The sequence below is a fragment of the Cryptotermes secundus genome, unplaced genomic scaffold, assembly GCF_002891405.2.
Source record: "Cryptotermes secundus unplaced genomic scaffold, Csec_1.0 scaffold66, whole genome shotgun sequence".
Classification (NCBI taxonomy): Eukaryota; Metazoa; Arthropoda; class Insecta; order Blattodea; family Kalotermitidae; genus Cryptotermes; species Cryptotermes secundus.
In genome coordinates, this window is record NW_019731262.1 from 3,185,684 (window position 1) to 3,202,753 (window position 17,070).

General features: G+C 43.0%; 1 protein-coding gene across 8 annotated transcripts in view; it reads right to left on the bottom strand.

The window, feature by feature from the left end:
* The window catches only part of LOC111866703 (colorectal mutant cancer protein), a 109,222-nt gene that overhangs the window by 76,111 nt on the left and 16,041 nt on the right, over nucleotides 1-17,070 (bottom strand). For all 8 annotated transcript variants that reach the window (XM_023855894.2, XM_023855893.2, XM_033752379.1 and 5 more), the window contains 2 exons: nucleotides 15,671-15,903; nucleotides 10,838-11,001 (listed from right to left, as the gene is read on the bottom strand). In XM_023855894.2, the coding sequence (XP_023711662.1) occupies nucleotides 10,838-11,001; nucleotides 15,671-15,903 (397 nt within the window). The remainder of the gene's footprint in view (nucleotides 1-10,837; nucleotides 11,002-15,670; nucleotides 15,904-17,070) is intronic.

The following is a 17,070-nucleotide window of genomic DNA, read 5'->3' on the forward strand; positions in this document are numbered from 1 at the left end:
GCAGCACACTGTCAGTCTACCAATACGACAAAGTTGCATCTCCAAGACTGCCCCAGCGAATTAAAGGGCTAATCACAAACCAAGGGAGTGAACTGTATAAAGCCCTCGAATTGGAAGGAGCGCGCTGGAGTGGTTGGGACATATGATTAGAGTGGATCATACAAGAGTGGCTACGTAAATTTTTTAAAATAAGCCAGAAGGTAGGGTAGTAGCGGAAAAGTCCAGAATGAAATGGGTTGAAGATGAAGAGAATGACTTACGAGAGCTCAGGGTGTGGAGAGGGAGGAAAAAGCAAATGGCTGCTTTCGCCATGTTGGAGACAGGAACATGGTTCACGTTTAGTTACGGTTTATTTTATTGGAAGGCGAAGATCGGAAACGACAATTTTCGTTTACAACAAGCTCATCTTCGTGAGTGGGGACATGCAGTAGCGTAGTTCGTTGAGTCACTACGCTACAAGTCGAAAGGCCGCAGGTTCGATTCCCGATGAGGTCATTGGATTTTTCAATTGACCTAATCCTTCCAGCCGCACTATGGTCCTGGCGTCGACTCAGGCTCTAACAGAAATGAGTACCAGGATTATTCCTAGGGGTAAAGGGAGGTCGGCTGGCGCGTAAGGCTGACCTCACCGCCATCTGTGAGCCGACTGTCTAGAAAATGTGGGAGTCGACGTGTCACAACCCTATGGACCTCCATGGCCTGTTACACGGATAGCTTTACTGTCCCTTTTTCTTGCGTCTTTGTGAAATTTAATGCTTTCACGGAGTTGATAAGGAGTACTGTCTTCTGGGTTGTGGCGCTAACTTAGAAGATATGTAACTACGTTTCGGAGGTACCTACTGTCTCCATTTTCAGAGCAGAGGACCTGAAGATGGAGGCAGTTGGTACCTCACAAAAAGTCGATATCTTTTTATCAGACTAAATGGTGTCACATCCCAGGCGACGCAATCGTATAACTAACTGGGATATATTCAAAGCGGTGAATTCTAGGACGCGGGATTTCTGGACGCTGTTAGTACCTACATCATAAAGCGTCGAGTGGTAGAATCTGAGGTAAAGGTGAAGCTATGCCTGTAACAGGCCGTGAAGGCCCATAGGGTAATGAGACGTCGAGGCTCCCACATTTTCTAGACAATCGGCTCACAGATGGCGGTGAGGTCAGCCTTATGCGCTGGCCGATCTTTACTCCCAGGAAGATTCCTGGTAAACATTTCTGTCAGAGACTGAGTAGACCCCGGGGCTATAGTGCGGCTGTAAGGATTAGGTCAACTGAAAAATCCAGTGACCTCATCGGGAATCGCATCAGCAGCCTTCCAGCTTGTAGCAGTGTCTCAACCAACTACACTACCGCGTGTCCCGGTAGAATCAGAATTTGATAATAAATTTAAGGAAGCAGTTATGGCATATATCGAGGCACTCCCAGCACTGAAGAAAACCACGAAACATTTCGATCAAGCTAGTATTACAGTTGAGATTCGAACCAAGCACACCTCGAATAAGATTCTGGATCGTTACCGCTATGCCAGTCTGTTCCATCGGTTGAGATTCCTATTATGGACTTCTGACAATCACGTGATGTCACTGTCCAGAATGTCACAACAAAAAACGATCACGTCTTCGCCACAACGTAAATACACGTCGGCTCTACAACGCCCATTTTCCTTTCGGAAAGTGAAAATTTAGTAAGTCTTTGGCTTCCACCTCAGTGCCTTCATTTAAAGCACGGATTTGCTTGAAATGACAACTACATTGAAGACAAAGGAAATGCATTTATGGATATCGTTAAGAAGCTTACCATCTACCGGGAAGTGGGCGCGTGTATGACAGCAGCTATCGGGGGGCAACTGTACATGGTATGCTGCTTCTGACAGCGCCATCTTCAAGTCACTCACCCTCAAACCCAAAACGAATTTCCCTCACAGTATGAAACACAATTCAATTATATGCCTATCATCTTATTTCATTCGATACCGAGGGTAAACCTACCAAATTAGTCTTGTAGGGTTTGAGGTTCTGATACCGGAGGTTATGAAGATATATATAACGCCGTGTAGTCTGTTGAAAGTCAACCGACGTTTCGAAGAATCTTATCGCCTCCATTTTCATGATCGAAGAAAGCCGAGTTCTTCTTTCACGCTGGTTTCTTGCTCGGCTTATTTTTCGGCCCTGAAGATGTACGCAATGCTCCTCCGAAACGTCGGTTGACTTTCATAGGACTACACCGTGTTATATCCCTGAAGGCAGAGCTTTTCATAACCACCGCTGTGAGAACCTCAAATCCTACAACGGGATACAGCTTACTATATTATATTTAAGCATCCTGTTACATTCCACACTTCTATATAAACTCCGTCGTAAATGTAACACTTTATTGTAGTTCTTGTCCCCCTTCTTTCACGCTACATGTTTCGGCCGCAATCGGCCGAAAGCTACGTGAAGTGAAACACACCTGATGATGGCCGATTACAGCCGAAACATGTAGTGTGAAAGAAGGGGGGCAAGAACTACAATAAAGTGTTACATTTACGACGGAGTTCATATTATACATATAGAACGGGATAGAGGTTTGCAAATCCCAATTTGTATTTTATTCCTATACAAAATACAGGAAGTTACTACCATCTTATACACACGCCTAACTCCATTTTTATCGGTAAAAAGTAATCAGAAAAGATCTGGTAAACCTTATTCACTGACGTGAACATGGCCGGATATTTTTAGAAATCATACAGGGTGGTCTCAAGAATGTCGTAACTCTAATGGAACTGACAAATATTTTAGAATTATCCAGAGAAACAAAGTTATATTTTGTAACGAAGAAACAGGATAAACCAGACGTGGGCAGTAGAAACGGGCCACAGATGTTTCAGAAACATTTTTCCCTTCTTGCTCCGCCGTGTGAAAGTGACGCCTGTATGAGACATGATACATCACAACTTTCAACGCAAGAACTTGATCATACAAAATAACATGCTGAAGACCCATTTTAATATTATCCTTTAATTAATGACGAGGGTTTCCAGCTTGTCTCTTCATGATCTAAAACTCTGAAATTACGGTCTTTTGGCAACGGCAGAGACTGGTTATTCCGAAACGCTGGTACCCATCTACCACAATAAGGGGAATCATATCCCATAAGCGGTCATTTTAATATTCACAGCCATAAGAACCTCAAATACCATAAAATTGTAAATTTCTAAATGGAATATTTCAAAATTATTGGGTTTTCGGACTTTGACCATCGGCCGGTATTCTATAAACTAGTATCAGACGATGGATAAACTCAGAAAACCCAGTAATTCTGAGTATTATATACCACAGTCAGAACCCTTTAGAGTCTACTTGGAATATTTCAGACTTTTGAAAAGGAACCGTACGGGGGCAGGATCACGGCTCTTCCATATAAACAACATATAAAACAGATATAGAAAAAGTGAGACCAAGAAAATTAATTTGTTGGAACAAAATGACACGCAAGGCGATAATTACTCGGCCCACGCTTGTCTATCTTCATCTCCTGAACCAATTAACCCAATGGCCCATTACAAGCACATTTAAGCAAGGCGTATGAGAGGGTATACACAACACACTATCACAACTACAATGGGAATGAGTCCTGCAAGTGGGCAATGGCGAATATTGTGGGAACGGCAGCAGAGATAGCCCACACGGCTGGTGGGTAAAGTGGGTGGAGCAACTGCCCGTCTTCAGAAATTAGCCGGACAATACTTACCTGCGGTTTCGCATCGTAGTTACTTTCTGCTGCCGGAGCTGTCGAACGATTATTCCTATCAGCGGGGCAGCAAAGCCAAGATCGACTACGAGTGAGGCCTCCCAGCGTTTCTCCCGCCCCCGCTGCCCCCGACCCTGATCCTGGGCCGCCCCCCAGTGACACAGCCCCCGCCGTAGTGGTACTAACTATTTTCAATAATTCCACACAAAAACGGTAGCCCAATAATAACCATAATTTAAAATGTAAAAAATATACAAACACTTTTCATTCATAACTAAAAAACGCCAACATCATATTAGAGTCGACACCAAGCACCAAAACGCTATTATTCCTTGAGCTTGTTCTCCGTCACATAATTTCTGGTCTAATTATCGTGTAATTATCAACGCTGCAGTAAAGACAGCCACAGATGTGTCATTAACAGGTCATGCTTCCATAGAACTGGTATATGTTCTATTCCCCACATAACTGTGTCCACATTAACTTTCTAATTATGTTCCATCATCAGTGTTATCACCGACAGCACATCTTCGTTCCACAGAGTTACTACGTCCAACCTCCATCACCCCTGAATGGCCTACTCTGAGCCAAAGCACGACACAAACTGAATTATCAGCAAAGCGGCTGCCTGAGAGACGTACAGCGCCGGACAAACACGAATCCACCCGAACGTGGGAACGCGAGGGACATTACTGAATATATGGCGTTTAATCCGAAACAAATGGGAATAAAACCCGCCCACACTAGTGTTTAGGAGACGACAGGACAATGCATGAAGTTGCTTAGCTTCTCGATTTAAACGGTCTATAACAGGTGGTTCTCAAAATTTACGATATCGGGAACCCCCCTAACACAATATACAAATTTACTTGATCCCCCCAGCTCTGTCGTCCAGCATAAAAAGTAGTTTTACACACTGCTGCAGGTCTCTATCAGGCTGTACGGTCACAGCAGGATCCTACATAGTTTTAGAGCCTTTCTACACCTACAGTTAACTTATAAATTGAACATGTACAGTCACGAAAAGTGCAGTTCTGCACATTGTTGCAGGTCCCTATCAGTCTGTACGGTCACAGCAGGATCCTACATAGCTTTACAGCCTCTCTACACCTACAGTTAACTTATAAATTGAACATGTACAGTCACGAAAAGTGCAGTTCTTCACATTGTTGCAGGCCCTTATCAGGCTGTACCGTGACAGCAAGAACCTAAATAGCTTTACAGCCTTTCTACACCTACAGTAAACTAAAATGTTCCTATAAGGTCACGAAAAGTGCAGTTCTGCACATTGTTGCAGGTCCCTATCACGCTGTACCGTGACAGCAAGAACCTAAATAGCTTTACAGCCTCTCTACACCTACAGTAAACTATAAAATGTTCCTATAAGGTCACGAAAAGTGCAGTTCTGCACATTGCTGTAAGTCCCTATCAGGCTGTACCGTGACAGCAGGAACCTATATAGCTTTACAGCCTCTCTACACCTACAGTAAACTATAAAATGTTCCTATAAGGTCACGAAAAGTGCAGTTCTGCACATTGTTGCAGGTCCCTATCACGCTGTACCGTGACAGCAAGAACCTAAATAGCTTTACAGCCTCTCTACACCTACAGTAAACTATAAAATGTTTCTATAAGGTCACGAGAAGTGCATTTCTGCACACTGCTGCATGGCGTGGTGCTTAATTAAGGGGTACACTTTATTCTACCCTTTACTTTCAACTCACTATGTTACCACGGTTGTGAATGCCATTCTTGGTTTAGCACAAAGACTGTGAACATTAGCACTGTATAAACTGATTAACGAAATGTGATCGAGTAACTGACTCAGTCAATGACGCCTGTCTTGTACTCGGGAGGTGCTCGGTTAGAATCTCAGCCAGACACTGCCTATCCTGAGGTTTCCGTGGTTCTCCTCAGTCTACCCAGGCGAATACCGGGACGGTAACTCATGTTACAATAACAGCTCCCTTTCACATACTTTCCAATATATCATTCATTAATCATCCAATCATTCAACGCCATATATTCTTGAGCTGATGACAGCATCCTTAAATAAGCCATAAATATAAAACCTGTCAATGAAACGAATTGTAACTCCCCAAACATCACAGTTTCATGCCCCAATCCTCTGCAAGCATCTCTTCGTGTGTCACGCTGAGAAGGTGGGCACAACACCCCTATTAGTTGCTTCAGACACATCACCAGATTAATCTCACTGGATGACCCTCATACTGCTAAACCGAGACAGAACTCCAGTGCACCACTACCCCTATCATCGCTATTTGCTATCACCCCTGAGGATAATAAATCACTGTCACCAATCTCGCCCCCTTCCGACACACACAGCTGAACCTGTCTACAAAACAACCGCCCCTAAACTTTTACTCTACAATTTCTCATACAGCCAACTGGACCCTTCCAAAATGCGACGCGAGACACGAATGTGGGGGAATTTAACATTAAGTTTCCCGTGTGTTTTTTTTATTGCTAGTGGGGTGGGACTAAGTCCTTTGTACTGAGGCCACTTCTGGCCTATTGTACCAGCCCCAGAGGATAGGTGAGGGTGATTGTGGAGCAATTGGTGGAATGAAGATTGGCAGGGGAAACCGAAGTACTCGGAGAAAACCTGCCCCAGTGCCACTTTTTCCACCACAAATCCCACTTTACCAGACCCGGGATCGAATCCGGGCCGCCGCGGTGGGAAGCCAGCGACTAACCGCTTGAGCTATGGCGCGGCCCTTCCCGTGTGTTACAAGACGTATATAAGTGGAACCTCGCTTAACGAGCACCTCTCATCATGAGTAATTCGCATAACGAGCAAAACAAATTGTAAGCGGGCGGCTCGCTTAACGAGCGACGTTTCGCTTAACGAGTGACGAGAGGGGAAGTCCTGGATTGTGCGCTTGCTGCATCAGTCTGTGTTTAGTACTCGTTCCGCTAGCATCTTAGTGTCGCCTGTGTTCACACATTTTTCCAAACTTGTGTTCAGACATATTATTTGTGATTTTTTTGTGCAAAGTTTGATAACCCTTGCAAAAATGTCCCCGAAGAAAAAGCCGCAAAAAGACAGCCATAAGGGAATAAAAATAACCGTAGAAATGAAACGTATCATTGAAAAGCGAGAACGAGGTGTGAGGGCGGCTGATCTAGCACGCACATACAATCGGTCTACATCAACGATTTGCACGATTTGGAGTTGCATTGTGTTTCACAGCAAGAGGTTGTGGAGGAGAGTTTGTCAGAGGAGGAGGAGGTAACAGCAATGCAACAATCTTCTGGCGCAATAAGAGAAATGNCGAGTATGTATAATTTTCTTTGAATAAACGTTATACATAAAATTTTTTGATAATTTTTTTCGGCATGGAACGCATTATCGTATTTACATTAATTTATATGGGAAACATTGTTTCGCTTAACGAGTGTTTCGCATTACGAGTAAGATTCTGGAACGGATTATGCTCGTTAAGCGAGGTTCCACTTATTCACTCACGCAACAAGTTCAACGAACATCAAACCCAACAAAACGAAAACAGTTTGATTTGAGGAGCTCCTGACGTTTCACTCTGAGGAACACAACGCTAGGATGTTACATCGTACATCGTGTAGTCTGGTACACGTTTAACGATGCTTCGGAGGAAGGTAATGTCTCCACTCCTCAGAGTCTAAGAGCAGACGGACCACGAGGCATGAATATAGTCTAGGTACACTCGGGTCAGGGAAAGAATAAACACGAAAGATGGGAGTTCACCGCCTGTCCCCTTCCACTTATCAAAACCAATAACAACCCACAATGTAAAGGGGCGGACGGTATGAAATCCAGAATACATGCGAAAACGGGTGGAAGTGGGGGAAATAAAGCAGAAGGGAGGTAACTGCTAAGCACACATGAAAAGGAGAATCAATGTACATTCTTTCCATGACCCGACTTTAGCTAATACTGAAAGCAAATGCTGTGGATTGAAGGCTCCTGCATACACTTCAGTGGGTACATCACTGTCTGACATCTTTGTCTGACCCTTATCGTCTTTACCAGGTAATGTCAACTACAGATATAAATTCTTTGCAGTCTCTTTCATATCTCCTTCCTCCGTCTCCTTTTCCTTTCCCACGTAATTTCCTCCCTTCGAAATACCTTCCTCTATCAGGTCAATTCATCTCTTCTCGGGACTGCCTCTCGTGGAAATTTTCATCTATTCCTCTCGGAAATCTTACACATCCAGCACAGTTTCCATCGAAGATATTTTAGCATCAATAACTGAATTTCCTAAACGCGAATTTACTATAAACGGCTAAAAAATAAAGTAACTTAGCTGTGTCTAAGTTTCAGCTCCTTGCCACCAGCATAACTGCATCAAGAATCGCTACCGTGAAGATGGAGGCAGTGTATTCCTACGAAACGTAGGTAACACCTTACCAATACGTGTACCATCACTACCACATATTCCACCACAATGTATGCAGCATCAATATACTGTAGCGTGTAGAGCCATTGCTATGCAACGACGGCGAGATGGGCTGATATACCAGGACCGTTTCTGGGCAACGGCTCGGTAATCACGTCCCCGCAGTAACAGACACGAACGCAACAATAAAAGATGTGTTTTCTGTGTGGTCTGTGTCGAGATGTTACAATCAAGGGACAACTGGGCCGACCGTTAGCTAAAATTTTACTATAAATCGACCAAGTAAGTTCTGTACGAGAGTCTGTGGTGTGTGCTCTAGTGAACCGTAAAATGTGGAAATTGAGCTAGTGTTATAGTTATTTGTAGTTATGACCTGTAAGAGGTCAATAAATATATTCACGAATCCGAACCCCGTCTACAGTCACACATACACTACGTGACAATACACATGGACACATATGCATTAGAACTCTGTGCAGCCAGCACCAGAAATCATTACGAAGCCAATCGCCACATCCATCCTCTATCAACTCAACATGATCTTTTAAAATATTTTAAGAGATTTTAACTATTCAGTCTTGATATCCACAATTATCTCAAGTCCTTTCAATGATTTTTACAATATATGTTCAATAACAAAGTATGTAAATTACTTCCTTTACAACACCGGTTCGCCTCCTAATGATGGCCACTAGTGACTAAAATATATTGCCAAGCGTATGAGTGATTACAGAAGGGGGATTGGTAACTGGATTTATTGGACATTTACACTCGTAACTACAAATAACTATGTCATTCTCACTGAGTTACTCACTCCAACGATCACTGTAACTACAGCACACATGAAGTCCTCCCAGTCGTCCCTAGCTGTTGCTTGGTAGCAGCTTCCAATAGCGGACATTCCCTTCCTCTGGGTTCCCGAACTGTCCCCGGCCTCAGCTACAGTAACTCTCGACTAACTTTAGTGATTGACTGTCACCAACTCTCCTGCTTATAAACATCTCGGCACGGACCACCAAGAAAACATAGTACCTCTGTTGTTTACACGCCGCTGCCTAGTAACAGTAGTAGTCTGAACCAATCTTTATAAAACTTGGTATGTATATCATGGCACCTGCGCCCATCTCAATGGCGTACTTCATAAAACCTTCCCAGTAGTCTGTGTGTCTGTATGTGTATTGCCCTATCATTATTAGGCACAGTCTGGCAAAAACGTTACCGCGGCAACGAAAATACAAGTAACAATGCAAAAACTGTTGGACACGTCATTTTCTATGCTGTCATATCAGAGGAATGTAGGCAATTAATTCTTCCCAGAACTTACTGTTTAATTATTAAATCAGATACACTTGATGGATTTCTGCTTTTATATATTAAGAGAGTGTGACAATCAAGATGTCATTTATAAAGACGTGTAACATTGTGATGCACAATTAAAACCCTTGTCTATAGTCACTCCACACTGTGACAATATGTATTCTAACCAGGGAACTAAGCTAGTTAGGAGAATCCTATGATGTTGTGCCTTGTAGTCACTTGGGAAGAATCTGCTCCTTCCACCTTCCAGGCAGAGAAGTAAGGCACATGGGAAAAAATGGTCACTGACATAGGGACTGGGGAACTAGAACTCGGGCTAAGAGTGAACCAATGAGAGCATCGTAAATTAAATGGGATCCTATGGCCCTGAAACGGAGTGCAATTGTGTAGTGGAAGAGGCTTGGAATGAATCAGGGCTACAGAATTTCATTTTACATATCACAATAGGCAGTGTTTGCATGATACAAGAAACTGAAGATACAAAATACATTTCACATGCATCTGTCACTTCATTTAACTTCGATTTAGTACTCTATGTGATGTCACAAATCGAGTGCTTAAATGCTGGTTTCGCATTGCTGAGACTCGTGTTCAATACTCATGTGAGATCCACTGTCGACGAAGTGACATGAAGTGACACTTGGGCAGGTTTTCTCCAAGTATCTTCGGTTTCCCCTGCTAGTCATCATTCCACCATTGCTCGGTACTGATCACTATTCTCTGAGAGGGCGACAGCCCTGGTAGCATATCCTTGGTCTTCAACTCTGGAGCTACATTTCTGACCCAGTCTTGGCTGGTTATAGAGTAAGAAGTTTAATATCAATAATAATGGAACTCATTGAAGCTGTTACCACATAAGTTAGTCAGAAAAGGTGATTAGCAAATGGCCAGACAACTGGGGTTTTATTCCCAGCAGGAACACGCATTTTTCTCTTAGCTAGTCCACCCACCCTCGTATGGGTACGGCGGAGCTTTCCATGAAGATAGAGAAGACAGAATCTCAAACTCACCTCTCACCTGAAACTAATGCAGAGGTGTGATGTTTAAAGGCTCAATTCTATTTTCCTTAATTTTACCTCCATTTGCTTGTAATGTTTCACAAGATGGAGGTGAATGGTCAGTGTCACCCACTCACACATTTTGTCCCAGGGAAAAATCCCCCAGAACCCACTGGATGGAAGGCCAGGTGAACCCAGAACTGGTCTGGATGCACTGACAAAGATAAAGACCTATCCTCCTGCCAGGAATTAAAAGTCAGTGCGCCAGTAGTCCAGTCTGTAACCTGTCACTTTACTGACTGACTCGCCCCAATTCAAGTCAGTGACATCTTGAATTATAGTAGAAGCCTTACTACTGTGCATATGATGTGATGCTATATTCTTACCTTATTGGCAAGATCAAGCATGTTGCCTGTAGCACCAGATGTGAGTAGGGAACCTCCAGCTGCTTCCACCAATTTCTGCAGGGTGTGGGGCTCTGGGCTCAAGTCACGGGCACCAGAATCGAATTCCCAGCTCTCGTGCAGCTTGCCACCTCCCGACGCTGCCCCTAACATCAAAATATGACATAGTGTGATTTATTTTGACAGACGTCTTGAAAATTGTCAACTATCCAAATTCTTTTCAAAATATGTTTCAAAAACTGGTTCTGGTTAAGGTGACAGGATTAAGTGGGCAATCCTATCTTCTTAGATCCCTTGGTAGAGCTAATTTCAAACCCTGTCAGGAAGTCTAATGGAATCGGATTTAATATTTTATCCTGTCAACTGAGTAGGGAAAAAGAACAAGTTTCTGAAATTGTGATATGAGAACCTAGAAAGAAAATGTCCGGATTATCAGTCTAACAAATCAAACAATGTCCAATATATCAGCCCAACAGATTGTTACAGACCTACACCTCGGGTCACTCTAAGGCAGCTATAAGCCGAGAGAAATGTATGATCTTAGTCACCAGAATCTGCTTGGAAAGGCCAAGGGAAAAAGATCAGTCCCAGTCCTTCTTAATATCATCTCTACCTAAAAACAGAAGTAGAACCAATTTCCGAAAAGTTTTGGTCTCACTTAAAAGCTAGGATTATGAACATTGTCCAAATAAATAGCAGTAAACGTTGTTCATGGCCTCAAATAATTATAAACTTGGTATACAACGGACCTTGGGAAAACGTGTGGCGAGGGTGTGTACTGGATGCGTCTGTATCAGGACAGGACTTAGAGCAGCATTTTGTGGTGACAGTCATGAACTCTCGGGTTGCCCCTACATACGCCTAACGCTTCTGGGAAGACGACATACAATAACCGTGTGTTCACAATTGGAACTAATCAGAGTACTATCTTCTGGGATGTATCGCCGTGCAGTCCGATAAAAGTCAACCGACGTTTCGGAGGAACATATCGCCTTCACCTCCAGGATCGTGGCAGGCAGAGCCGCTTGCTTGCCACCTATTTTCATTCTGATATCTTGATCGGCATATTCTACGATCCTGGAGGTGAAGGCGATATGTTCCTCCGAAACGTCGGCTGGCTTTCAAAAAACTATATGGCGTTATATCCCAGAAGACAGTACTCTTCATAACCAGCGCTAAGAGAACCTCAAATCCTGAACAGGACTATTCAGTTCGCCGTGCTATAGCGGCAACTTCTCTGACCCGACTGTAAGTATATTAGTCTAATCGACGTATTTCAGGCGCCAAGACTTTCCAGTGAATACATATAAAAAAGTAAAAGTAAAGCTATCCCTGTAACAGGCCGTGAAGGCCCCTAGGGTTGCGAGAGGTGGAGGGTCCCACATTATCTAGACAATCGGCTCAAAGATGGCGATAAGGTTGTCAGCCTTACGCGCCGGCCGCGCTTTACTCCCCAGAGTGAATACGCATACCGCAGTAAAAAGGACTCTTGATTGGTGAGGGGGAAAATAGTTGGACCTTTGTGGGTAGGAATAACAGGAAACTGGAGAAAAATACCTACCGAGGAGATTCATAATTTGTACTATTCACAAAATATTGAGCCAACAAATCAAGGATAAGATGGACAGGACATGTAGCACACACGGCAGAGAAGTACATTCTTAATTTTGGTAGATCATGAAGGAATATGGACCATTACGAAGCTCTAGCAGTAGACGGAAGGATAATATTAAAACAGATCTCAAAGAAATAGGATGTGAGGATGTGAACTGGATTCATCTGGCTCAGGGCAGGAATCTGTGGCGGGCTCTTGTGGACACGGCAATCGATATTCGGTTCCATAAAATTCTGGTAATTTCTTGGGTGGCTGAGGAACTATTAGCTTCCCAAGAAGGACTCACCTCCATGGAGTTAGTTGGCTACACCATACATTCACTAAGGTTACACTCTTCAAGAGGACGGAACAGAACACCACTTTGGGGATCTAGATGTTGATGGAAGGATAATAATAATAAAACGGACCTTAAAAGAAAGTGGGTGTGAGGATGTGGGTTCGAATTATCTCTTACATGACAGGGTCCAGTGGCGGCTTTTGTGAACATGTTAACGCATTCACCGATCTTACAACATCCACGGAATTTCGCCACTTACTTACTTACTTACTTACTTACTTACGTACTTACTCATGGTGCTGAGCCCTTCTGGAGGAGCGGCCAGTTCTGCACCTACTCAAGAATTTCCCAGCATTTTATGGAACCCGAAGGCTCATTACCATGTTCACAAGAGCCCTCCACTGGTCCCTATCCTGAGCCAGATCAATCCAATCCATCCCATCCCATCCTACTTCTCTAAGATCCATTTTAATATTGTCCACCCACCTATGCCTTAGTCTTCCCATTAGTCTCTTTCCTTCTGGCTTTCCCACCGATATCCTATATGCATTCCTCGTCTCCCCCATTCGTGCTACATGCCCTGCCCACCTCATCCTCCTTGACTTGATCATTCTAATTATATGTACGCACTTGGAGAAGAGTACAAGTTATGAAGCTCCTCACTGTGCAGTTTTCTCCAGCCTCCTGTCACTTCGTCTCTCTTCGGTCCAAATATTCTCCTCAACACCCTGTTCTCAAACACCCTCAGTCTATGTTCCTCCCTTAATGTCAGAGAACAAGTTTCACACCCATACAGAACCACAGGTAAAATTATAGTTTTGTATATTCTAATTTTTATGTTTTTGGACAGCAGACGAGAAGACAAAAGGTTCTGAACTGAATGGTAGCAAGCATTACCCAAGTTCAATCGCCTCTTAATTTCATCTTGAATCAGGTTTCGATCTGTTATAGTTGTTCCCAAATATCTGAACTGTGCCACATTTTCAAAACATCTGTTTCTTATCTTTATGTCATGATTTTGCCCTGCATTTTGGTGACAAGACAGTAACACATACTTAGTTTTCTCTGTATTTACTTCTAGACCAACCTCCTTACTTGCGTCACTTAAAGTTTGTGTGCTTTTCTCTATGGTATCTATATTATCATCCAGTAGATTTACATCATCGGCATAGTCCAACAGCTGATGTGTCCCGTTTAATTTCGCCTCACGTGGCTTTCCTGGACCTTCCTAATGGCATATTCTAAAGCAAAGTAGAAAAGGAGTGGCGACAAAGAATCTCCTTGTTTTAGGCCATTCTGGATAGGAAATTTATCAGACATGTTTACCTATACGGACTTTACTATACGTTTCATTTAAACACATTTTAATCAGCCTAACTAGTTTCATGGGTATCCCAAACTCTATCAGAATATTGTACAATACTTCCCTCCTAACTGAATCGTAGGCTTTCTTGAAGTCTATGAATAGCTGATGTACTGTCTCATCGTACTCCCATTTTTTCTCCAGTATCTGACGAATGCAAAAGATCTGATCTGTAGTTGATCTGTTATGTCGAAACCCACACTGATAATCCCCAATAATTTCATCTATATATGGACTTAACCTTGAGAGAAGAATATTGGATAAAATTTTGTATGAAGTTGATAGCAGTGATTCCCTCGATAATTACTACAGTCAGTTTTATCACCTTTCTTGCGAACTGGTACAATAATAGACTCCTTCCACTGATCAGGCAATTTTTCCTTATGCCAAAGAGAAGTAATTAACTTGTGGATCTTAGAACTTAATATTTCTCCTCCTGCTTGAATACGTTCTGCAGGAATTTGATCACTACTTGGCGATTTATACCGTTTAAATTTTGCAATAGCACTTTCAACCACAAGAGGGCTAGGATCAGGTACTAACGGCTCTGCTGTATGGATTTCTGACTGCCTAACATCACTGACCCTGTGTGCATTCAATAAGTGAGAGAAGTAGTTCCTCCACCTATTCAAAATGTTGTGGGAATCTGCAAGCAGATTACCATTCTCATCCTTCACTAAGTTACAGCTAGGCTGGTAACCCCACTTAAAGTCATTTATTCCTCTATACAGGTCTCTAATGTTCTTGTTCTTACTGTTCATTGCAAGCTCATCAATTCTGTCTTTCAAATATTCCCTCTTTTTATTCCTAAAACTCCTGCTGGTTTCATGTCTTATATTTTTCAGATTATCCCCATTTATTTCGCTTGTATCCTGTAATCATTGCAATTTGGCTTGTTTTCTTTGGTTCAGTAATTTTGAGCATCCTTCATCGAACCATGGCTTATGCTTCTTCAGTTCATAATAACCTAGACTCTCTTTGGCGGAAATTTTAATATTCTCTCTAATAGTTTCCCAAGCTTTATTAACATCCACCTCAGTGTCCAAGTTTTCCAAAGCCGCAAACGTATTTGAGATTTCAACACAATACTGCTCTCTATCCTCTACCTCATTTAATTTCTTGAGATTGAACCTCTCCATATGAACTCTGTGCGTTGTTTGTTTGCTCACTACCAGTCTTTCCCTAACCTTTGCATCCATCAAGCTGTGGTCAGTATCACAATCTGCTGCCCTGAAAGATCGGACATCAAGTATACTTGAGTCCCGTCACCTATCTATCGAAATGTGGTATATTTGATTGTGTATCTTCCCATTAGGAGATGTCCAAGTAAATTTATGGACTAAGCTAAGAGCGTTTCTTTCTACACATTTCCAAATAACTGTACAATAATGATCCCACCACTTGACGCTATACAAGCTGAGCTATTGGGAGGGTCTTAAAATAATCTACAAACAACCGATACTTCCTGGGCATTTGCCTACAAAAACGGAGGATGTACAAGTCGCAAGGCGGGCAGCCAGACGCGGACGAAGCCCGCATGGAAGAAGACACGTATCTTACCTAGACTGTTATCGCTGCTCGTCGGTAGGTACTCTGGAGTCCCCCTGCAGTGCACCTGAGTACCTGCGCTATCGCCTCCCCTCAGAGCATCTATTTCAGGGCGCAATGCCAAGCGCCTTCTCAGGAACTCTTGGTATGATATGCGCCCTTGTTCATCAGCACCCAACTCCCGCATCAGTTCCTCTAGAGAGTCCTCTAGGTTCAACTCTCGACACACGGTGAGCAAGTCCTGACTGCAAAAGGATACAATATTATAGCCCTCCGAAGCATGAAACAGCATATGTGCCCTAACAATCTGGAAAGCTATGCCAACGGGAACGTAAGCTCCTGGCAGGTCAGCAACGCTACACAGATCAAAGGGTATGGACCATAAGAAAAATACCCCTAGTCCTCCAGGCTGGGGTTTGGGCACGAGGCTAACAATCTCATCTCAGAAGTTTTGAGACTTTCACAGCAATGAACATTAACACTGTAGGTCTTCTGGGTTGTAACATCATATAGTTTTGCGGGCAGATACCAAAGTTTCGAAGAAATATGTTGCATCCGTCGTCAGGCTTGGAAATTCCGGCATCGTGATCCTCCTAAACACCGGTAGCCGGTTAGAGAACTATACTGCATCACAATCCACAAGACCACAATCATAATACGCGTTAAACCCTACCGATAGACGCTAGATGGAAAATTCTGAGAAAAAAGAAGACCCAGACTGGGATAGGCTGAAGATGTAGAGTGGTTTACGAGAGTTGAAAGTAAAGAAATGGAGGGGGGGATGCAAACAGAAAAAGAAATGGCGTATGTCGTACAGGAGGCCAGTGTTCTTCAAGAGGCCGTAGTAACGGGAACCGAGTAAGTAGGAGTAAGAAACGTTGTAGAGAACGACTAACATCAAAAATCGCATGCTGAAACAATAAACGACACAGACGCCAAGACAAGCAGGAAATGAATCAGAAATTAATTTCGTCTTGCGTCACAACTGTTGCTAACTCTGGTGTCTATTACAGCCTTTCTGAAATTCTCGAAAGCCATTCTTAATTAAAATTAATCTCTCCGCTTTAAGTGGATGAACGAGCAAAGACAGTTTCGCATCTCATTTAGTGTCTGGCGAGTATCCGGATGACAGCAGGATCAAAAGTACAGCAAAGTTTCAATTCGACCTAAACTCACTTTATCGTCTTAAGACTGTGTCTACTGTCACGATTTGGTATCACTGACCGATAAAACCGAACTAAATAAAGTCTTTCAGAATGTGACAGGATTTCAGCTAGTCAAAACTCATAATTTTATGTAAACCACGTATTCATTATTGTGTTCACAAATGCTCGCTACGAACCCCCATCTTGAGCCAGTTCAATCCAGTCCACATCCTCTCATGCTATTCAGTCATGCAAAACGTAACGTTT